General features: G+C 47.0%; 2 protein-coding genes across 2 annotated transcripts in view; one reads left to right on the top strand and one right to left on the bottom strand.

Moving 5' to 3' along the window:
• The window catches only part of LOC119172559 (AP-3 complex subunit sigma-2), a 96256-nt gene extending 80363 nt beyond the window's left edge, over positions 1-15893 (bottom strand). The window contains exons 1-3 of the mRNA XM_037423718.2: positions 15709-15893; positions 15491-15582; positions 14598-14709 (exon numbers count right to left, since the gene is read on the bottom strand). Of these exons, the coding sequence (XP_037279615.1) occupies positions 14598-14709; positions 15491-15582; positions 15709-15777 (273 nt within the window). The 5' untranslated portion in view covers positions 15778-15893. The remainder of the gene's footprint in view (positions 1-14597; positions 14710-15490; positions 15583-15708) is intronic.
• Positions 15894-16580: 687 nt separating this feature from the next.
• The window catches only part of LOC119172560 (cysteine dioxygenase type 1), a 110266-nt gene continuing 101878 nt past the window's right edge, over positions 16581-24968 (top strand). The window contains exon 1 of the mRNA XM_037423719.2: positions 16581-16832. Within this exon, the coding sequence (XP_037279616.1) occupies positions 16645-16832 (188 nt within the window). The 5' untranslated portion in view covers positions 16581-16644. The remainder of the gene's footprint in view (positions 16833-24968) is intronic.

Here is a 24968-nt window from a genome sequence, read left to right as displayed (position 1 = left end):
ACACTCAAACCAGGTCGCCTTCTACACTGCCTCGCCCAGGAACGCCATCTCACCCTTCTTAATACTCCTGACACCCCTACTCGAGCGGGCACTGTTTCACAGCGTTCCACTACACCCGATCTCACGTTCTCTCGGAGTTCCCTTCCTTTTCACTGGCAGGTGTCCGTTGAAAATCTTTTCAGTGATCACTTTCTCATACACATCACCACCCCTCTTTCTCTTTCCCACAATAGGCGGAAACAACGAATCGCTCACACTGACTGGGAAGCATTCCGTAATAACCTTTTGTCTGACTCATTTAAAAGTTACGACGACTGGACGTCGTGGATCTCCGCAGCAATGACATCCTGTAGTCGCTGCGCTCGTTCTCAACTTCCCATTCCTGACCCTGATCCTCACTCCCTCCGCTTATGGTGATGTCATCAATGTTTGAAACGCGCTCTCCGCTCCCAGCCACACAACGTCCAACTTTCCTTCCGAATTGATGCTCTGCGGGCTTAAATTATCGCTTACGGCACTTCTCTCGAGCACTCTCGTTGGAACACGCTGTGCGACGGCCTTGACTCCGCACTGCACTGGCGCTCTACATGGTCTCTGTTTAGGTCTCTCTTAGGTACCAAGCCTGTCGTTGCTCCCACCCAAGCTAAAGCTCTCGCTCAAGGGACTCCATCTGATGAGTTTGAAAATTTAAAATCTCTGTATCTTCCACCCCCCCTCAGACCTTCCTACCCAGATTACTGTGGCGAAGCTAACCCAGACCTGGACTGCCCATTCACGCTCAGGGAGCTGGAAGCTGCCTTAGCCACTCAATCTACCCGCTCGGCACCCGGTGAGGATGAGATAACATATACTACATTACGTAATCTCCCCGACAACGCGAAGGAATTTCTCTTACACACATTCAACGAAGCATGGAACAGCGGCTGTCTTCCAAGCTCTTGGACATCATCCCTAATTTGCATGATTCCAAAGCCGGGTACACCTCCATCTCTCTCAAACCTTCGCCCTATCTCTTTGATGTCATGTGTTGGCAAGACTCTTGAGCGAATGGCCTTGACTCGACTGTCTGATTTTATTGAGGCGAAAGTTTTTCCCTCCTTCTCTTATTGGCTTCCGACGCCACGTTTGTGCGCAGGACATGTTCCTTGTTCTTCAGCATACTTTTCTTTCACCTTCTCGTAGTCAGATCTATGCGATTGTAACCGTCGATGTACGAAAGGCATTCGATGGCGTGAGTCATGACCACATACTCACTCAGCTCTCCTCCCTGTCATGTGGCTCCCGCATGTATTCTTACATCCGATCATTTCTTTCCAATCGAGTTGCTTGCTTTAGAGTCGATACTCATTTGTCTAACCCCCACTCCCTCACCCGCGGCACTCCTCAAGGTGCCGTACTATCTCCTACTCTATTTAATATGGCTATGACCCCCCTTGCCTCCCAACTGTCCCAAATACCTGACCTCCACCATATTTTTTATGCAGACGACATCACTCTCGGGTGTACATCTGGATGTCCCGGTTACGTGCAGGATACTTTGCAACGTGGTCTAGACCTTATCGCTTCCTTTTTCGCTACTGCTGGCCTGTCCCCTGCACCGTAGAAATGTGAACTACTTTTGCTAAACTGGTCTGCATACCAGCGCTCCCACAATACCCTCATCTTCCTACATCTTTCCAGCTCTCTCATCCCCACTATTCAGCAATGCAAAGTTCTTGGCTTCCCTTTGCACGTGACAAAGAACGCGCAGGCCCTACATCACGCCGTGAGGACTTGCCAGTCGGTGACCCACCTCCTGCGACGCGTTGTCACTCGGCAGTCGGGGCTCCACGAAGCTCATGCGTGCCGGGTTGCACATGCGCTTGCCCTTAACAAGTTCTTGTACTTTGTGCCATACGTTCATTTCACCGAAACCCAACTCAACACACTCGAAAGAGCTCTATTAGGCCTCTACAAAGCAGCTCTAAACCTCCCTCTCACTACCTCTACCACTAAGCTCTTTGCCACAGGCCTCTTCCATCCATTACGTTCTCATATTTCTCTGCACCACGACTCTCAGATTGCCCGTCTTTCTCTCACTCGTCAAGGCCAATGGCTATTAGCCCAAGCCAGTATCTCTCGCATTCCCGTTTCCGTTCCCACCTTGCCTTCTGCCGCTGGCACCGCTGTTTCTAACCTTCGCATCCCTCCCCTCCCATCCAATATGTCTCCCGTTCTTCACGCCGGCCGACGTCATGCGGCAGCACAGCATCATTCTCCTCCTCTCTCTACACAGGGAGTTGCCTACACGGATGCCTCATACATGGCTCCTCAGGGCTCGTGTGGCTACGTTGTCTACCATCCACACCTTTCGGCACCTGACACGCACACCAGCGGGCCATACTTACACCCGCCAAATGTACTTTCGCTCGAGGTCCTTCCCATGGTCCACGCCATGCAGTCATTTTCCTCCCTCCCTTCTCTCCACGAGTACAACATTTACTCTGACTCTCACTCCGCCATCCGTCACATACAGAACAACACGTTGCCCCCTGCTCTTCAACAGGAGGTCGAGCGAGCGGCCTCTGCTCTTCAACCCTCCACTGTCTTCCTCCGCTGGGTTCCTGGACATTTTGGTATTAACGGCAATGAGCTAGCTCATCAGCTTGCCCGCGATATATTGCACCGGGCATCGTTCATTCCCTGGCCCACAACTTCGGAAGACAGTGAGAGCTCCGCGAATAACGATGGGCAGATCTGCTTGCGTCACACTATCAAGGAGGTACATCTCCAGCTTCGGCTCCACAAGCGTCTTTACCCTTCCCCTCATCCATCACTCACTGCTCTCGAGGCTCGAACTCTACGGCACATCCAAATGAACTGCCTGATAACCCCCTCTCGCCTTTTCCTTTATAAATATAGGTCTAACCCCTGCTGTCCTAATTGTCCCTCCCCATACGCTGACCTACCACACTGCCTGTTTTACTGCCCAACTGCTCAGCAAACCACCTATTACCCTCCCCTATCCCTTTCCATCACCTCCTGGCTCGACTGGATCGGCGCCGAAGGGGAAGAAGAACAGCGTCGACTGATCGCACAGGCGGTCGAAATGCTCGGCCTGTAAATTTGGCTGAATAAAAGTCTATTACTACTACTATTACTTTTTCCTCTATCCCACAACTTGGTAAACTAAAATAAGGACGAATACCTAAAAGCTCCGAACAGTCACCCCAGCTGAACTAACAATGAGAAATGCATACACCGATTCCTGTCACGTTGTAACACGCTTAAGTATTCTTTTTTTCTTGTAGTTATAGAGATGTGGAATGACTTGCCGAATGATGACCTCAGTGCTCAATCACTTGAATCATTTTCATCGCTGCCGGAATTTTAATTTACCGCACTGCAATAGGTTTTATGGTTTCTGTGCACACAAATAAAAGCAACAGCGATGTATCGCACATGCACTCGCACAATGTTACTCGTGTTTAACAGCTTGCGTCTGTGTGCCAATTATGTTGTCGTTCGAGGTTATCATGCTAGCTAGTTTTGTTTTTCTTTTCTCCTCACTGAAACACTTACGAGGTCTGTTGGAAAACTATCTGAGCTTTGGTGGAAAAAAAAAAAAAAGGCATAATTGGAGCGTTGGAGACCAAATCCCCCTCAAATTAGTCCACTTGAGACTCCATACAGTTCTCCCAGCGGTGCTGCCATTATTGGAAGCATTCTAGAAGGCTTCTATCAGAATGGAGTTTAGCTCAGCTGTCGTTGCAGCCATAATGTTCTCCCTCGTCTGAAATCGCTCTCTTTTCAATCTCTGCTTGAGTTTGGGAAACAGCCAGAAGTCGCAGAGGGCCATATCAGGAGAGTAAGGAGCTTGTTGAACTACAAGAGTCCCACTTTTCGCCAGAAGAATCTGAACCAAGAGAGAGAATTGTGCAGGAGCATTGCCATGATGAACACGCCAGTTTCCTGTTGACCACAACTCGGGTCCCTTACGCCGCACAGCATCATGTAGGCTTTGATGATTTGATATGTGGGGGGTTTAACATCCCAAAACCACCATAGGATTATGAGAGACCCCGTAGTGGGGGGCTTCAAAAATTTCAACCACCTGGGGTTCTTTAACGTCCACGCAAACCTGAGCACACGGGCCTACAGAATTTCTGCCTCCATCGAAAATGCAGCCGCCACAACCAGGATTCGATCCCGCGTAGGCGATGGGGGACATCCCTGTAGTTCTCTTTGGTGATAGTCACCAGTAATAATGGTATTTATGAAGTTAGGGTCACTGCTTGTGAAATCCAGCATGTCCTGTGATACTACAACTCGAAGTTGTTTTTGCTCCACCGTAAGCAGTTTCAGCACCACTATCGCCGCAATTCTCTTCATGGCCAAATCATCGGTCATAGAATGCACAGAGAAAGTGCTGCTGCCAACCTCTTCTGTAATTTCCCAGATAATCACATGACAGCTCTGCATCACCACAGCGTTCACTTTGGCAATGACTTGGTCGTTGCGGCATGTTGATGGCCAACTGGAGCGTGGCTCCCTCTCCACCGATGTGCGGCTGTCTTTAAACCGGTTGCACCCCACCTTAATCTGCGAGCGACTCATAGCTGCACACTGAAAGCTGTCTTGATTTTCCCAATGGTTTGAACTTGGCTGTCGTCCAGTTTCCAGCAAAATTTGATGCAGTAGTGCTATTAGTGTCCCTCCATCATTTACCTTGCAATAAAAAACCAACGAGGGCACTGCACATTACCTCACTGAAATGCTGTTCCCAGTGACTGACGCTATTGGTAGGCGGGAAAAAATTCACGCATGCACACGAAGGTTCAAGGTCGGGTGATGCAAGTGCAATTGTTTTAAATCCATCAAGTGCTCACGAAAAAAAATAAAAGGTAATGTTGGATACTTCTCTAACAGACCACGTATATGCATTGCTCATTCATAGTTCTTATACTGATATTGCTGTGGTTGCTTTGTGTTACACATTTTCCTGTTCTTTTTGCCTTCCACCATGTGAGGTCTTATTTACTTTGTACACCCTCTCCTGCACAGGTCTGATAAAGCCCACAGTATTGAATGAATAAAATAATAAATAAATAAATAAAACCTGAAGGGACCAAGAAAATATTTTTTTTTTTTTAACAGAAGTTCCACTTACTGAGAAACAAACTAGGTTGCAGCATTAAGGTAAGAAGCCAGTCATATCAGAGACAGCTGTTCCATTTAAGGAGCAGTTCCGTTTAGGTGATTTCCATTTACTGAGTCCACTGTAACTCCATTAAGACTAAGTCCACTGCCACTGACTGATTTGAGCATCGTGAACTGCGTAGTTACCATCAACCGCATGGCAGGCCACCACATGCCAGTGTGTGCACTGGTGATCACACTCAAAGCAAGCCACCTGCTTGAAGAGAAAAGGAAAAAGCACTCAGGGTCTTATGTGCCCCTAGAGAGAAATCTCGCACTGCGATAGTGTACCCCAATGGGAACTAAGGAAACTACAGGCTTTGAATTGGATTGCGTTAGCTAGCGAACTGATTACGGACCTTTTCCAACAGTTTCAATTTCGTTCATTGCACAGAGTGGGTAGTGGGGTAAAGTGCAAAACACTGACAGCACCTTCGCTGGTCAAAGAAGCTGAATACTGCCAGGTCTCTTAATTTTCTGCAACGTGCGAGCTTTACAAGTTGTAGTTGACTGTTTAAGCGAAACGCCATTTACTCACCAATGCGCACAGATGCAGCTTCCCAAGAAAGTGCAGAATATTACATCGTGTTCATGTTTTTTCATAATCACTTCTTTGCGAAACTCATTTTAATTGATTGCAAAATGATGACGAAGCCAAGTAGATGCCGTCACGCTCCTCTGACTCGACTTCACAACAAAGCTAGAGAAGCATTGGGGACAGACTGCTTGGACAGACGCACCTGGCATTGCAGCAGACGAAACATTAAGTGTTTGTCACTTGATACTGTGCTTTTACTAGTATAAATAGATAATGCGTACTTTCGAGGGAAAACCAAGATTCTTTGTTTTGAACTGTTGTAAAAAAAAAATTGGCAGATCTCATGTACAATGGGAGTCAATGATATGCAAAGCATGAATGAGAAATGTTGATATGTCACTTTAAAATCAGCACAATGTTACGAGGTGGAGGTACATGATGCCTACATGACTTCCGTGTCATGATTAATTATCATGTTTTGATGTGTCGTTTACTTTCGTCATCTATTGACGTCCCGTGATACCAAATTTACTATATGTGCAGCTTGCGAAACGGCCGCAAACACGCTATTAGCATGGTATGTTGTCATGTTCTTACATGATACGCGTGTCAGGATTATCATGTTTGCACTAGTCATGTGTTTTGTCATTCATTGACGTCACGTAACACCAAATTTGGTATATGTGGAGCTCGCCAAACGGCCACGAGCGCATCATGAAGGGCCCATTATACTCCAACGTAGCGTTCACGCGCACGCACGCTGGACACAGCGACGCCACGTTAGCAAAACGCGAGTACTCTATAGTCTGACGCTAGACCCGAGCAGCGTTCGTTGACGCGGCTCGATGGCAACCGGCGCGAAATGCGACATTCTGCATTTCGCGCTGATGCGTTTCCCAGACAACACTGCATCTTCCTCTTTTCGTGAGGAAGGGACACGCTGAAACGCGCATGCGTCAAAGCAACGCAGCGCAGCACGCGCTTGCAAGTACATGGCAGGACCAGCGCCTCCCGTGGCAACACTGGCGTGACCCAACGAAATCAACGCCAGCGAGCAAGCGCACCACGTCATGTCGAAATGTATTGGTGCCTTGACTGTGGCATGTAGTCATGTTCTCGCATGACACGCACCTCATGATTATTATGTTTGCACTACTCACATACCTTAGTCATCTATTGGCGTCACGTAATATCAAATTTGGCATATGTGAAGCTAGCGAAATGGCCGCGAGCACATCATGAGTGTCGTGGTCGGGAACTGAGAACACGAACGAGCTGACGGATAAGGACAACTGTTTAATGGTTAAAGGATTGGATTAAACCGTGCGTGCTAGCGCGGCTACATATTAGCTCGACAGACACAGTCACACATCCTCGCGCCAGCGATCTTCTGCCGAATCCTCCCGCACGTCACGTGATGCGGTACGCATAGCGCCATCTCCTTGTGGCTGCGTCCACGACACCTCCTCTTCCTTGAAGTGGCCCTCCTGCTCGTCACAAGTCAAGCCGACTCGGAGCTCTCACGGTTCGTCCACTTCTTGTTGTCGCCACAGGTTGTAGCGGCTGGAGATGTTTGCTGGTGCGTCTTGTGAGACCTCCAGGTGTGCTCACCACATACGAACGAGGCGTGTGAGCTGGCCCAATGACGGTCCCTGTTATTGGAGCAGCAGACAGAATGCGGATGGCTGTCTGCGGTTGAATGGGATCTCTTGCTAAGGTCCTATGTCTCCGGTTATATTGTTGACCCTGCCTGATCCTGTAGGCTTCGTTTCGTTTTGTAAATTCTACAGTGCTCCACCGTGGCCTCAGCATGTGTGATGCCACGGGCACGTCAGTTCTTAGGCGCCTTCCCATGAGGAGTTCCGCTGGTGTGAATCCTTCTTTCCCTGGCGTGTCTCTATGCGCGAGCAGAGCCTTGTGGATGTTTGGTGATTTCTTGATCAGCTGTTTAGCAGTCTGAACTGTTCTTTCTGCCGCGCCGTTGCTCTGAAGAATAGGGGCTGCTGGTTACGTGACTTGATCCCCATTGCTTGACAAACGCTTTGAACTGTGCCGAAGCAAACTGAGGGCCAATGTTTGATCGTATGATAGCCGGTGCCCCAAAGTGCGTGAAGATCTGACTCAGTGCTTGAGTTATGTTATCTGTGGTGGTACGCTTAAACTTCTTGATTTCAAAGACGTGAGTAGTAGTCCACAACCATGAGGTAGTTGACTCCATCCACACAGAAGAGATCGATTCCTATTGCTTCCCATGGGTGTTTGGGAGGTGGGGAAAGTATCATGGGCTCGGCGTGTGGTTTACAGTGTTGTTGACAGACAGGGCATCTTGACACATAACTTTGCATGAGCTGGTTAATGCCTGGCCACCACACCGATTGAGTGGCTCGAGCCCTACATCTCCCAACGCCCTGATGACCGGCATGCAAGTGTTCTAGCACACCACTTTGCATGCTTGGTGGAATTACAATGTGGTTGCCTTTGAGCGAAATTCCATCCACTTGTGTCAGTTCATGGGCAAATTCTGAATACTTCTGCACGTCCGGAGGTAGTGCCACTTTTTTGGGCCACGACGTCATGCAGTAGTCCCTAACTCTTGCTAGAACAGGATCATTCTCTTGTGCTGCCTTTATCTTTTCTAGCATATCGTGGGAAGCTGGCAGAAGTTTCATTGCGAGAATTTCACGTTCTACGATGACCTTGCTGAGGCTCTTTGGGCTGCTGTTGTTCGTTTCCTTCTGCGGTTTCCTTGAGAGCACATCGGCTGTATGCTTTTCCTTGCCTGGGATGTGGGCAATGGTGTAATCAAACTCGAGGAGTCTCATACGGAACCGTTGCAGACGGGGGCTAAGTTCGTCCAGGCGGCTTAATGACAGCAGTGGCAACAGTGGCTCGTGATCAGTTTCCACGTGAAACTGCAGACCAAGCAGATAGGAGCGGAAATGCTCGCAGGCCCATGTTACTGCCAGTGCTTCTTTCTCTATTTGTGCATATCGCGTCTCCGTGTCAGAGAGGGATCTTGAGGCATAGGCAACTGGAAGCCTCCGACCCACTGTCTCTTGAAGGACTGCTCCAAGACCGTACGATGATGCATCCGCCGACACAGTGTGATGACTACAAGGGTCGTAGTGAGTAAGCACTGGAGTCGTTGCCAATGCTTTCTTGACAGCGTTGAAGTTTTTTGCTGTGGCTTGTCCCAGCATCATTCGGCGTCGCTGTGAAGCAAGTCACGCAACGGTTTTGTGAGCTGCGAAAGCCCTGGGAGAAACTTGGCCAAATGATTGGCCATTCCCAAGAAGGACCTCACCTCTGTTACATCTGTAGGCTCTGCTAGGTGACACAGTGCGTTGACCATTTCAGGGTCGGCACTGATACCGTTCGCCGACACGATGTGTCCCAGGAATCTCAGAGACTGCTGATGTAGTTCGCATTTTTCTGCGTTCGAGGTGATGCCAGCTTCTTGCAGGCGCTGCAGTACTTTGTGCAGTCGTGCGTCATGTTCTTTCCTTGAAGGGCCAAAGACTATATAGTCGTCTTGTAGACATGCTTGGCATTCGATGCCTTCTAGAACTCTTAGCATTTCTCTCTGGAAAAACTCGGGTGCTGTCGAAATTCCAAAGGGCAATCGGAGAAACTGAAACCTGCCGAATGGTGTCAGAAATGTAGTGTACTTCTGGGACACGGGTGCTAGCGAAGCTTGCCAATAACCACCCCTTGCATCAAGCTTGCTGAACCATGTAGCTCCGGCAAGTCTGGCCAAACATTCGTCGACAGTGGGCATTACGACTCGTTCCCGCAGAATGTTCTTGTTTAACCCTCCGAAGTCGACACAGATTCAAAGCTCGCCTCCTTTCTTTTTCGCGACTACCATAGGTGCGCACCACTCTGTGGCCTCGTCGACCTTTATGATGACGCCGAGGTTCTCCATTCTCTCCAACTCACGTTTGACACTAGGAAGCATAAGTAGGGGTACTCGCCGCGGATACGTAATAGCACTCGGCTTGGCATCGGGGAGTAATATTATCTTGTATTCTGTCTTGAGAAGGCCCAGGCCTGCAGTCAAGTTGGAGTAGTGGCAGAGAATGTTAGCAGGGTCACTGACCTTGCTTGTTGACGCTGTGACTTCGAGGAGGCTTGGAAGGATATCCAATGATTTGATTGCTGGACATTCGAGAAGTGCATCGTGTAACTTGTCGATCACGTAAATTTCTTCTTGACACTCTCGGCCATTCCAGCACAAGGTTGCGCTAAACAGACCTATTGTTGCGATTTTGGTCCGGCCGGGTCCTAGCAGCCGTTTCTTGGCCTGCTTCAGGTTGCCCATGACTTGTTCGTTGTAGAGACTTGTAGGTATAGCGGTAACATCTGCACCAGTGTCTACTTTGAACTTCATTGGCAAGCCATTTACTGTAACATCAGTCCTCCACGGTCCAGAGTCCCGTTGGTCGGTCCATTGACCCAAGTAAACCTCTTCCAAAACAGCTTGGTGGGTGCTCTTTTTCTTCCTCGCAGAGGCAGATAAGCACACGGCAGCAAAGTGTCCCTTTTTCCCACAGCCACTGCATATTTTCCCGTTTGCCGGGCACATAGTGCATAATGGTGGGTGCGTTGTTGAGCCACACCATTATGCACTATGTTGCACGTCGGCACAGTTTGGTCGTGCTGTGTTTTTTGAGAGCGCTGATTTGGCTTTCCTTTGCTCTTCGAACATCCACGCATGGCGTCAACAGCTGCAGGCGCCTGTTGCTGCGGCCGTAAATCTTTTTGCTGCAGCTTGATCGTTTCAGAGTTGCATGCAGCGGTGACGGCGGCTTCAAGAGTCAGCTTGGCGTTAAGTTGCAGCTTCTTGCTTAGCTGCGTGTCTGCAAGGCCGACCCCGAGCCTGTCGCGGATCAATTCTTCTTTGAGATCTCTGTACTCGCAGGTTTCGGCCAGTCGGTAGAGTTCGGTTACGAACACGTCGACTGACTCATGCGCTTCATGCTTCCGGCTGTTGAACTTCGCCCGCTCGTATATCACGTTCGTCCGCGGCACCAAATGTTTCGCGAACGCTCGTGTTACCGCGATGTAGTTGAGTTTCTCAGCGTCAGAAAGTTTGAGCGACGCCAGGACATCTTCTGCTTCACGGCCCATCGCGTAAATGAGTGTGTTCACCAGGGTTTCGTCGTCTTGTTTCTTCAAACCTGAGATGACGCGGTACCTTTCCCATTGTGTAGACCACCGCTTCCACTCATCGGGTCGCCGAAGTTCGAGCTCTTCCGGCGGTTCGACGACAAAAGGGTTGAGCGGGGTTGCAGGCTGAGCTGTGGGCACTGTAGGCGTTACCATGGGTGCTGCAAAGTTCCGTGTTCGATGCCGGCGTTTGTTAGGCCTACTTGTCCGGTGCCCTCTTCACAGCGTTGTCGTGTCTTCCACGTATCCCACCGCTGCCACCATGTCGTGGTCGGGAACTGAGAACATGAACAAGCCGACGGATAACGACAACTGTTAAATGGTTAAAGGATTCGATTAAACCATGCGTGCTAGCGCGGCTACATGTTAGCTCGACAGACACAGTCACACACCCTCGCGCCAGCGATCTGCCGAATCCTCCCGCATGTCACGTGATGCGGTACGCATAGCGCCATCTCCTTGTGGCTGCGTCCACGACAATGAGTGTGGCATGTAGCCATGTTGTAATGACACGCATGTCGTGATTATCATGTCTGGATGTGTCATTTACCTATGTCGTCCTTTCCCGTTGTGTAATACTGAATTTGGTATAAGTGAAGCTAGGGAAACGGCCGCCAGCACATCATGGGAGTGGCACGTAGTCTTGCTGTTACATGACACGCATTTTATGATAATCATGTTTGCACCAGTCACATACCTTCGTCATCCATTCACGTACTGTAATACCAAATTTGGCATTATGAGTATTATGGTATGGTATTATTATGGCACCATGAGCATGGCATGTAGTCATGTTGTTACATGACACGCATGTGATGATTTTCATGTTAGGGTCTGTCGCTTGTGTTCACCCTGCAATCATGTCATACGATACCAATTTTGCAACATGCCATGTGAACAAAACCACCGCAAGAGCTACAAGACCATAAAATGTAAATCATGACATTGATGACATACATGTCATGATTTTCATGTTGTGACTAGTCAATTATGTTCTTCATACAGTCATGTAATCCCATATGAAGTTTGGTATCGATACCATTATCCAAACAGCCAGGAGAGCTAAAAGTTGTAGGCGGCTAGATAGATAGATAAATAGATACGCTCAATGCCGCGGAAGTTCGCTAAAAAATGCTTCGCATTCAAAACAATTCATTATATCTTGATGGCGAATTTGGAATGCAATGGCAGAGCAATGCATACCCTGGTAGTAAAATATGTCCAGATTTTACTTCCATCTCATGGCCAAGAAATCTTTTTGCAGTAAGTTTTATGTACAAACGAATGAAGCAGGTTTACACTGAAAATAACTTCTTATTACTTCGTTATGTCTTCATATCACTTGATATCACTTGGTGTAAAAGTGCTGCGAATCTCAAGAACCTTATCCATCCAAAGCAGATCCAAAGTCTGTACTTGCCATAATACCCACGACGGTACAAGTGACGCTGAAAGAGCCCACATAGACATTAGCGCCAGATTCTCCTCTAGGTATTATTGCATGAAACTCCATGATGTGCACTGATGAAGGGAAGCATCCTACAGCCCTCTTGTCATCCCCCTTTTTTAATAGCTCTCAGCGCACTCGTGAGATTTAAAGGAGAAAGGGCTTAACACGCACGAGAAATCTCTTAAAGTTCACTCGTACTTGACGGATTCTAAAAATCTTTAAGGTAGTCGCTTCATGAAGCCACAAGGTTTTTAGGGACGAAGCTCCAAATAGTGTGGGTCTGTCCATCCCTTGTATGTATGTACGTGACCGCCTATAGTACCACCTTTGCAAACTGCCCACTACTCCGTCCTTGCAAACATACCGCTACACCCCATCACCAATTGACTACTTCACCGACCATAAAGAATACTGTTGAGAAGTAGCCAATATGAATTGCCCCACTGTGTTCATGCTTTGTTTGTATGAGACCGCCTATAGTTTCACTGTTGCAAACTGCCCACTACTTTGTCCTTGCAAACATTCCACAACGTCCCACCACTGGTCCACCATTTCACCATAAATAAAGCGGTTATAACGAAGGGGGTACGGAAGCGACCTACAGCTTCCACTTAAGAATAATAAATTTTCACTGTATAAACATATACAATGTTTGTGATGTCTTTGATGATGTAGTGGGGCATATTCGCTGATGGTTCACAGTTTAGGGATGAAACCCTCCAGCGCTTCGCCCCAGTCATCATCACTCACTCCGTGGGTATGCTAGTATTTTTTTAATGAAGCCATCCGATGACTAGTGTTGCAGGGCCTCTCTACACTGTTCACAAAACCTATGCACTATGGGAATAACTTCAAAGCACTGAGTGGGTAGCAAGAACAGCAAGTTTATTATGCCTGTGTAATCCACACTAGTCCATGTGAAATTAAGGTGCACTTGTGCATGTGATGATAGTAACACAATATGACACAAATGATACAATACATAACCCCTGCACATCCAATACAAAACCACTGCACATCCAGAAAATGAAATTTTAATGTTGCACTCGCACAGTGCTATCTCTTCAAAGAGAAAATCACAGAGCATGTCGAACGATTGAAAGACTGGGAAGTCTAATGCATCATCAAAACAGAATAATGGCCAAAATGCTCTTGCTTACATATTGAGCTCATTAATATGCAATGTGGTGCATGAAAAACAGTATTATTTGCACATTTGATTCTTGCATCATGGAAGGAACGCTACATATAATTTTACTTAGCCTGCAAAGACATGAACCAAACTAATCCAGAAGTGTCAGAAACTATGGGGGCTGCCCTAAACTTTGGCTGATGCCACTTTAGAATGGAAAACATTTTCCCCAACCAGACAAATGACAGTCCACAATAATCGCATTTAGGTTTACTGGAGTGTTGCGGGAAGAGTGAATACGCATTCTTTTTTGGGCCAGCAGAACCATCTGTCTTTTTAAAAAAGATTTCAGCACAGTAGAATACATTGCTTATCAATTTCAAGGTAATAATTTCTGGGGTTTCCAGTGCCAAAGCCCACAATATTGTCACGTCGTTACAATGGTGAGGAGGGCTGTGGCGATATTGGCACATACAAAAGGCTTTATTTGGGCATACCTGTGTCCAGTAAATGAAAAGACATTGTGCAAACGATCCACAATGTACACTAACAGTGGGTAGGGCAGCTGTGAGCTGTCGAGTAAACTGATCTGCCGTTAGGTGCACTAGCATTAACGCATGCATCATCAAATGTTCAAATATTATCCCTGGCAGGTCTGCTAGTTATGGAATAAACCGAACTGCTAGTGTTTATGCACCCAAGAAAATCTGAAGATTCTAAAATAATCAGAAAGGTTACGAGACATTCGTGCGTGCTTTGTGAAAAGAAGTGTGGTTGTACTAGGTGCCACAGACTAGTTACATAGGTACACAAAAAGGACCACGTCGCACTATCATATTGAAGTATGCTGTCGTTGGGGACATCAAACGAGCTTTTACGACCAGGGGTTCATTAAAATGCACCTAGATCAACGTACATGGGTGTGCTTGCATTTTCCCTCCTTCCCCTTAAATTGTGACTGCTGTACCTTATAATTTTTGGCAATATTTTTTTTTCTCAAAATCTTCTGCAAGGAACAAAGCGTCCATGGGAGCCAGCTTTTTTTTGGGGGGAGTGGAAAAAGAATTATTTAGCTTCGGGCGATTTGGATGGCTGAGCAGCGCAGCAGGAAACAGCAAATGACCACGTACCTGAATCAAATCCAGTATCCCCAGCTCACTCTCACTGGAATCAGCGCAGAATACTATGTACAGGGTAGCATAGCGGCGGTAGATAATCTTGTAGTCCGAGTTTTTAACGAGACTGAAAACCAGCGAACAGAGGTATCAGTTATGCCACTGACGCTACGCTTTCGCAAGGATGGAACAAAAATGACGTGAAGATACTATTACTGCATGTTTGTCACCTATTATCGCTTCCTAACGACCCAAACAGCAAATGTACAACACATCTTCGCACTCAAACGCAGCTAACTTAGTGTGCAGCCTATGTAGTAACATTTTAAAATGTTCTAAAGTGAATTTCCACTCAAGAAGTTTTTAGATTAGAATGACAACTAGGCTAGATCTAACACTTCCTTTTTATAGCCAGAAATTGGGATGAGACTGTTCTCTTTTTTGTCGACATGGTAGGGTGCTCGCGTAAAACGTTCAAAGACACAGTAAGTTTCACAACAGCGAATTGCTTTAAGAAGTGCTACTGCCAGACTATCGTGAGCTCAAAAAATTGAGTTGGTATGTATCAGTTTAATTTATGGGGCGAAAAAACGGCGAAGCATTACAAATAGCGAGCTAGAAGGTGACAAAGCGACGCTTCAATATGCTCTTCCGGTGTAAACTACTTATTAGTCGTATCCTTCGTAGAGGTTCAAATTTCATGGTTCGAGGACAGCGCCGACAACAAGCGGCGCGACTACACTGAACTTCGCGTTCAGTGTGGCCACGTCGTTCTGCGCTTCGGGCGAGCGTGTCCATGGCAACCCGTTTGCACATCAGCTAAATCGTTACACTCACAACACCACGCCTGCTCCACATTGAGCGAATTTACTTGTTACACAAATAATGCTATTTAGTAGATGACCTACTCTCCACCTTCGAGGAAGTTGCAAACGTCTTCACCTCGCCTGGAAACGAGCTGAAAAACCTGGCGTATAATGTGCTGTTGCTCCTCCTCGTGCTGCAAGTGGGAACAGAAAAAAAAAAGAAGAAATAATGAATGAAGCAGCGAGTGTGTAGATGACACAAAAATTAACGTATCACAGCTGCAACCCGCCCCCCGCGCCCGCACGAGAATCGTACTCACGATGCGTTCGTAGAACTTAGTCAGCCTAACCTTTCCATACTGATTAAATATTAGGATCGCTTTGATCATCTTGCAAAGTGTACAAAGGCGAATAACTAGGAGGAAACCTAAGTGCAGAAAAAACGGCGATCGTGCATACGTTGTCACATGCTTTTTGTTTACCAAGCGCCGGCTATCAACGACTTCTTAGGAGTCTACGTAGCCGTAACGTAGGCATTTCTACGATGCCATTTTCTCGAAACCAAATCTCCGTGTCTGAACTATAGTTATAGTTTTGTTTTGCTTTAGTGAAAGGGATACCATAAACTGTGCTGACTAAGCACCTCTAATATAAGTAAATAAGCCTTATGTCGCATAAAATATAGTTATAGTGTACCAAGAGCTTTAGCGCTTACACATTCTTCTCAGTGCTTTTATTGCAATTTACAAACATGGAAATTTCAGTGCTTAAACAGTTTCGCCTAACGAGGGGTGTCGTAAGTACAACAGAAGCAAACACAAAAACATATCTGTGCCAAGTTTTTCCAAGCAAAAGGTACATGATGGCCGTTTACTATGTTGTTCATGGAGGAAAAATTAGTGTTGTGGAGAACTTTTGTGGCCTAGACTAACGCTGCATGTCAACCTACATGCGAATGTAAGAGCACTGCACATTGGTTTACTTTTATCTTCTTTTCTAGCCCTTGTGGTAAACGAAACAAAGCGTCATATCCCACAAACTTTGCCGGCAGCTGGTGCATCGAAACCGAAACTGGCGAAGAAGACGCGCGCGCGATGTTCGCTCAGCGTGTGATTGGTTCTCACAACACAAGCTGTAACAAACGTCACGTTCGCGTCGAGTGCACGCGGCAGCGCTGCCCTTTAAAAAAATGTGCGCCTATCAGAAGCGCTCAAAATCGCCCGGCGGCAACACGCGTGGCGTGTGGTGGTGTTCCGATGGAACCGAGGACCGTGGCAAATTCGCCCAAGCCGCCGTGCGCGGCCTCCCTTAAGGACCTAATCAACCAGCTGCACCGCGTCTTCGAGGATGACCACATCAACGTCGAGTACGTGCACGAGCTCATGTCATCGTACCGGAGCAACCCCAAGGAGTGGCAGCAGTACGCCAAATTTGACAGGCACAGGTGAGCAGCCGATGTCGCAAAAGCAACGCGCCTGTCTTAGCTGCACAAACAAGACCGGCGCACGCTGGTTGGTTCTCGTTATCTAGACCGGTTTGTGCGCGTTTAGTTAATTCGGCTCCTTAAGTAGATCACCACTTCCTCTTTACAGACCATTGTCGCACCTGCGCGTGCACTTTGTCGTCTAGGATGTATTGCTTGACACGTGACAATCAATTTAGTTTCGTTTCCTCTAGAGCCCATTATGAATTCGAGCACTTCCTTAGCGGTTTTTCTCGGAAATACCAGTGCATGCTTCAAGGGCGTAGCGAGTATATTAATTATTACGAAGAAGAAATTTGTCCGATCCCGCTGTATGTGCGCATGTTTTTTTTATATGTGTGTGCGTGAGACTTATGCGTGCCTATGGCCCATGCATGCATACCTGAAAACAGCTGACTGCTGCGTGGCCAAAGCAGTTATCTTAGAGGAGATGGCAAATGCAGATGCATAATTGCGGTCCCTGATTTGGTCTAGTATCAGTCCCCATTTATCATTTTGTACAAACAAGCGTTTTTCTTGAGTAGCTGGGCTCAGTTCCTTAAATACATGCATTGTAGAACTACTTTGTTTTCCTGTCCAAGCGCGTCCGCTTCGGGGCATGATTTGCAGTCGTGGTGTTTACCTTGCTTCTATAGTCTTCCTTGCCTGTGACGTCATTCATGGTATTTGCCGCCGTTGACATTAAATGAAGTGCTTCGCTGCGAAATTTCGCGCAGACATTGCCATTGCTGACTGTGATAACTTCGCATTATATTTATTGTGTTCACATTCAATTTTACCCTGGACCCAAGCTAGTGAGATAAATATTAAAGGGGGAGGGTCGAGATAGTGAAATGTAGCAAAATACGTGACTGTGCCAAAAGACATCTTGCGCAGCAAATAATTGATTGCACGGATCCATGAGATAACTTAGCGGCTGCACCAATGTATGAATGTACGGCCTAAGTGATCGGAAGGGTCGAAGATTCGCTCCCCCTTCCTCTCGAGGCTTGGCTATGCTCAACCGCAGTGCTGGTTAGAGCTTCCACTGTACGGGGGAGGCACTGCGTTCGAATCCCAGTACCGCCGTGACGGTTAATGTTGTACACCGGCCTCGTGCTCGGTGTTGTGGGTACTCGTTCCGCAAGCAGACAGACCCTTCTACCACTGACCAGAAGTCGGAAGTCTTTTACCGAATATAAACAGGTGTTTCATTAAAATGTTCAAAGTGCCCCACTTTCGACCAGGAAAAAATTCCTGGCTACGAGCCTGCAAAAAAGTACAGCCTCTCCTTTCCGTTCTCCTTATGAGCAGTAGAAATATGTCTCAAAAAAAAAAAAAAAAAAACCTGTAGCTGAATTTATCTATGCGCGTTTATTTTTTTAAGCTAGTTTGTCCATTGCTGGGATGGAACATTTGGTAATTGAGTTCCCTCTTTTTTTTTTTTTTTTACGAGATATGACCGCTTCGTACTTTGTGCCTTGACCGAGCATCGATGCCGCTCTTGTAAAAATAAAAGAAAAAATAAATGTACGCCTCCGTCTGCGCTCGTACTTAAGAAGAACCAACATATCCGAGTCGCAGCTAGTACTGTGTTTTCAACAGGGATGGCAGATAAAAGAAGAAAAGTTATGCAACAGACGCTTGGCAGACACATTTCGCACCTTCTTATATACTCATTTCATTCCATGCACCTGCGCCTTGTTGTGATGCACTCGGGAGATTCCTGCGTATACGCGCCGATTTGCTTGGTGGAAAAAAGAGGAATGTCTGCGCGGTGCATGATATCAAACTGACGATTGCGGAGTGCTGCTACTACTTGCGTACACGACGCCTTTACCGGGTTTCACACATTAATAAGAAAAGGAAAAGAAAAGACATTCAAAAGAGCGGCAAGCTTTCAGAAGCCGCGAACAAGTCGGGCTGTACATCTCTGCTACGTGTTCGGATATCCCCCATCGTGTATACTTCGTAGAATGCCACACGTTACTGCGATGAAGACAGCATAATTAATCGTTGTGCTTCCTCGGAAGAAAAAAAAAAACGAGGACGAGAAAACTAGTTCTTATTGGCAAAAATGGATCGCGTTCATTGTCTGCTACATGCTACTTTTTTTAAATCAAGTGTCCATGGACTAGGGAACTTGGCTTGACGAAAGCTGAGCAACGTGATTTCTTACGATAATTCAAACCTTAACGGTTGCTCAAATTTTTCGAAGGCGTGCCCTGGTTCGCCGAAACATGCGCAGTACTCACAAAGTGCAGATACCGCTTCTACTTATATATTATTGATAGTGGGACTTTTCGGGCCAAAACCGCGCTGGTTTATGATGAAAGCCGTTGCGGGAGACAAGGGCGCCGAAGTGGCAGGTGATTAAATTCACGGGCAGTTTTGTCTTTCGCTTCCGTTGAAATGCGGTGCCCGTGCCAGGGAATCAAACCCGTGCATTCGTGCTATGCAGCGCAACACCGTAAAACCGCAAAGCTACCTCGTGCGGCAGGTGACCAATACTGCTGTAGGGAATATCCGATTCTTGCTGTGTAAGCGTGCTTCTTGAAGGGGGCTTATCGCCTCGCCATCTCCTTGGTCACGCTTATCGGTCGGCGCATGACCCCCCTCCCCGTCACGCGCCCGTGTCGCGTTGGAAAAAAAAGAAATTTCGGAATGGTTTCGGGGACCGTGTGGTTCATCGAGTTGCTACTACTACAGTGAAAAGGTGCCCCAAAGAGCTGACGGTGCCACGCGTATGCTACTCCAAAAGCCTCATTATGTAAATAATTGCTCCATATCTGCACCTTTTGCTAGCAATTGTAAAAAGTCAACGCTTGCTGCTTTGTATACTCCAACGTCAGTCACGCGAGAGCGAAAATAATCGGCTTATCTGGGCCCCATGTACACCTCTGCATCTACAGAATAGCAGCTTAGTTTTGCTCTGCACAAGTAGTATTACCTGGCCGAACCTTGTACTAAGGCAAACCTTCGAATCTTGATCGCAACAATCAGCACATGTAATTTTTCTGTACGTCAGTTTTGATGCACAGTACACCTAGTCCGGCTCCGACCCACTTCGCTTCCCCTTCGCTGCCTCAACCCCCCCCCCCCCTTCTCGACCAATTGGGACACTTGTGCCTGTTTTTCTTGGCAATGGTTACTATATAGTGGGGCGCATCGTCTGCACCTTCGTTCAATATTGCGATTCCATGCAATGTGCATAATTGCAGTTGTGAAGAATAGGCCTCACCAGATGCCAGCACAGAGTAAAGACAATTTATGTTCATTGCACTGTTACTGCGTAAATTGACAAATTCACCATGGGCATCGGCAGGGGGGTGCAAAAGGGGCGCTCAATCTACACCAGAGCTGGCCCCTCCCCCGGCCGTGATGCAACCCGAGCTTGCACCCCTACAGACAACATCCTGCTGGCGCTCATAGAAGTCGCCGACAAAGTACAACCGAGAGAAATAATCTTTCCTTGATGTCGATCAGTCTAGCGGGTTACTATAGATAGCAGTATTGAAACAGTGGTTATTAAAACACTCGAAAGCCTAGAGCACCTTTCAAAAAAGCACCCGTGCATGCATGCCATCGTTGCATGCTGGGTAATTAGGGTTACACCTTCCGTCCCTGAGCGATCGTTTTACTTCTGCCATTGTTGCGAGCATTTTAGTCACTAGTTACATTGCATGACTTTGTAAGTGATCAAGAGATCTCTTGATGAGAAAGTCTCTCTTAAAGATCTTCCTAAATGCACACGGATTTACGCTGTTTTTAAACCATACTGCAAAGTGATTTCAGACTTACAAGACCTGCGTTGTCTTTCTCTCATCTGCTTATTCAAAACTTTCTGTTACAAAAGCGAGAATCTAACACATAATGAAATTACTTCTACAACAGCTGCTACAACATGGTGTTTACATTTTTCACCCCTTCGAGTGTTCCTTGCGGGTGTTGACGCTGGCGCAGAGCGCCACCCACGTAATTATATGTAGGTCTGGAAATGCACAGCCACAGACAATTGAAATGTAAACAAGTTAGGCGAATTAAGACGCATTTTCTCGTTTATGCCGGTGCGAGATAGCGCTCTCCAGCTCTCGTTTTCGGAAACTGTTCGCGCTTCATTTTTCCGTGACTGTACAAGCGCAAAGTTCATCATCACGAGATCGTCATCCGAACAAAGGCCGGACTCGAGCTAGGCAGACGCGACGCGAGCGTCTGCCCTTAAGCTTGGCTGTTGCCGCGCCTATTGCTATACTGCACTATCCCTGCCGCGATTTGTAATCACCTTTTACAGTGAAAGCTGTTGCGAAAGCGCAATAACTAGATGTCCGCGACCGCCGCCGGTGTCCGTAGCCGCTATCTCGCGAAATGAGAAAAAAATGCGAAATGATCAAATATGCAAAATAGAATTGAATTAGAACACGGGCCCTCTGTGTGGCACACAGGTATTCTGTCTCAGAACCACGCCACGCCGGTGCTAAATACTCCCTCCCGAAAAAAAAAAAATGCATGTGCCATGTTGGGAAATGAATCGCGTTAGCATACGTGATATGTCGCGGTAGTATGCCGTAAAAGAACGACTGGACGTCACACAATCCGAATCGCGTAACTAGTGGGCCGTTTAAGGTTTCCTAACTATTACAAAGTGCTTAGCCACACTTCTTCATCGTCATCAGCCACAGTAACAGGTTGCCAAAAATTGTTGAGCTCACTGAGACTCACTCATGAAATATATTTTTCACTTGAGGCTCACTTGGACTCAGGCTCGACAAAATTTTCCTCGGCCGAACTCACTCGGACTCAAACTCGCCAAAATATTTCTCACCTTGGCTCGCTGAGACACATGAGTCCGATAGCATAGAATCGGCTTTTTCGGCCTTGCATGGTGTCGGCGCTCTACAACACCAATATCTCACACAATCGGTGCTTTTCTTCGCTTGGCTTATTTTCATGTAGCAACCTTGAATACGAGTTGTGAGTGGTTGCTGGCCATTGAGGGCGTTTTTCTTGAGAAAGATGACAGGATAATATATATTTATCAGGAGTTTTCCTGCAAGAGTTGATGGGGGAGGCCTCTGATCGATAAATATTTATATGGTGAATAAACGTTATTGCTTTGCCAGACGTCTGAGGAGACATATGCGTAAACGTGAATGCGGGCAAGGCTAATAGTAATGCTTAGGATATAGGACCCACCCCACAGTATCGGCAAAGTGCACAATGCTTCACAGATGCGTACCGGGTACTCGTTTCTCCCCATGCAGAGTAGCGAATATTGACATAGTGGACGTTTCCACAAAACACAAAAAGTATGATGGTTAGAGAAATTATGACGTCAGGAAAGAACAACCACGCGCCACTCAATACGAATTGCGTAACTAGTGGGTTATTGAATACTTGCAACGCATTACAAAAGGCTCAACCGAAGTTCTTCATCGTCGTCAGCCACAGCATCAACTAAGTGCACATGATGTCTTGCAACTGTGTAGCGGTTACCTCGCTTCTCCGTAGACTCACGAATAGTGGTGCAGTTGGTGATTCCCAACTCCACAAAAATTATCATTTACCCTGCTATAGCGTATATTAGTAGTCCCAAGAGAGTTTTTAACGGGACTACAAATGGGGACTCTTCCAGCTTTCGCTATGACATGTGCTGCAGCGCGCTTTCCGCGCAGGTCTGGAGGTTTTCACTTGCTATGTAAGACATACAATACGCACGCCGAATATAAACATTGCACTTGCCAAGAAAGTGTGTGGCGTCCCGTTAAAAGGGGCCCTTGGATTCTTCTGACAAGGCCAGTTTAATATCAGACAGAAGTGACACTGCACGCATACTCGTCTCGCTAGACAGTGTATATGCGATCCGGCTTCAGTTATCTCCCTCGTAACCTTCTGACTTCGACCTCGGCAGCTCTCTGATTAAGCATCAAAAAGAAGAAAGCCACTCGATGGAAGGACACTTATCCGGAAGGGAGATTAACCTATGCTCCATAAACGTATACACGGCGCACGTGTAGCGTCAAAGGGCGCATCTGCTTATCATGGCGCTGAGAAGAAATGAACGAAAAGCACTGCATTACACCGTCATTTGTCGTCGCCCTTACCGTTCGTTAACCTGTGCAGAGCGGCACGCTATAGAGACGTTCTCTGGGGCGCTGTCCTGCTTTCTCGTCATTCGCCAAAGTGGCATTGCTATACACTTTTTGGACATTTCAAGGAAGTGTACGCACTCGACAGGCAGCTTTGCTCTCAGCGTGCACGTGAGCTGTATATAATTAATAAATAATATGCATGCAGCGGACAATTATGTAATCTTGAGAGAACGCAACAGTTGCCATGCTGTGTTCTACGGGGCTGTCAGGTTCCTTCTTACATGCATTCATACATACATACATACATACATACATACATACATACATACATTATAGCATCACCAAAATTTGCGCGAACAGGTATAGCAATACACGTGTGTGATTATACAAAGCTGAAAGATCACAATAATATGATGAATATGAACAAAAAAAACAAGACCAAACAATGTACTTCGATATTTAATACCATGTTGCTATTGTAAGTAATCATACATGGCGTAATGGCATCACATGTGTAGCCAGTTCGACAGCCAACCGGTATGGCTCATGACCATACCTGCTGAAGACATGGCGTCAAAGCGTGCACTACAGGTGTACAAGAGCGAATGAAAACGACATCGTTGAATTGCGTGCGTGTTTGGACACCTGACATACAGTAGCCACAAATCTCTAGCAATTTTATCGCCATTCATTCGTTGTAAATAGATACACGCCATGTCATTAGGCGATCGCTCATGGTCATAAGCTAAACCATAGAGCCACGCAGCCCTCCCGCGTATGCGATGCGTGTACTTCCAGTCTTATATTAATCGCACTGGCCTCGCCCATCTTTTGCCCTTCTGCGTTCTCTCGCGCCTTTTATCTGTTTTACATGTCCGCCTTGAAGGGTTGCCGTTTGTGGAGCACATTCGATAAATAAAGAATTTGAAACACGGCATCGAGGAGGGAATTGATGTCTACACGTCGCTCAGGTTGGGAGGAATGGTTGCACGAGAATGGAATGTAAAAAGCTTTATTATAGCCCTGCAGGACGCGCGTAGCGGGCGTCTCTCACGAAGGGACCGACAGGGAGTACCTGGCGGCCGCTTCGTGGGCCTGCTGGACCTGGTCGGCGAGAAGTGGGCTCCTGAGGGGCCTCTCACACATGTCCGACGTAGAATTGCGACGTTTTCAGTCATTTCAGCCGGATTGTGTATCTGCCGAAGGCGTCTAACTGTATTCGCATATGTGACGGTCTCACGCTCTCGTCACCGCTTGTTGTTCACCATCACGTACTGAAGAGTGCACTCTGGTGAAGTGTATTCGCTCTATAAATGCTGTACTTGATTGCAGAAATTCCGCTCGTTATAGAAAAAAAAAGTGAAGCGAATGTTTCTGTTCAAAGGCCCGCCGCAACGCGGATACTTCGCTACGTTTGCATGTATTGGCGGAAAAGCAGCGCGGACAAGATGGAAACGCCTTGCTGCGCGAGTTGGTTCGTCATGCTCATCGAACTGCTGTGGTGGCCCACTAGTTACGGTGGTTGGCCACGGACACGAGATTCGCCGGCTTGATCCCGGCCTCCATTTTAGCGGAGGCGAAATGAGAGAAGTGCATGTACTCACTTTTATACAGGTGTACCTTAAAAGAACGCCCCATGTGGTTGAAATTTTCGGAGCTCTCCACTGCGGCATTCCCCATAATCAAGGTTTTAGGACGTTAAACCGCAATATTATTTATCACTACTGACATGCACGCATTCCGTTGGAAAATAACCTGAACTACTTCAGTATGGTTAGCTGAAAGTTTGTACCTGTTCGCGTGGAGTTACCTTCTTTGCCGTGTGCTCTACTCATCTTCAGCTCGATCGAGTGCGATTATAAGGTGACACATGTGGAGCCTTCACGCTTGGTCGTACTTGAAAGAGATGCCGTCAACAGTCATCGTAAACCTTGCCATCCTCTTTTTTTTTTTATCACTTCGGGTGTAATGTGTCGTTATCCATCGAAGTGACAACACATAACTGAATGGCATCGTTGCTACCTGCATC

The sequence above is a fragment of the Rhipicephalus microplus genome, chromosome 4 (genome assembly GCF_043290135.1).
Source record: "Rhipicephalus microplus isolate Deutch F79 chromosome 4, USDA_Rmic, whole genome shotgun sequence".
Taxonomy (NCBI): domain Eukaryota; kingdom Metazoa; phylum Arthropoda; class Arachnida; order Ixodida; family Ixodidae; genus Rhipicephalus; species Rhipicephalus microplus.
The sequence above is the reverse complement of the archived record's forward strand: the minus strand, read 5'-3'. Positions and strand labels throughout refer to the sequence as shown.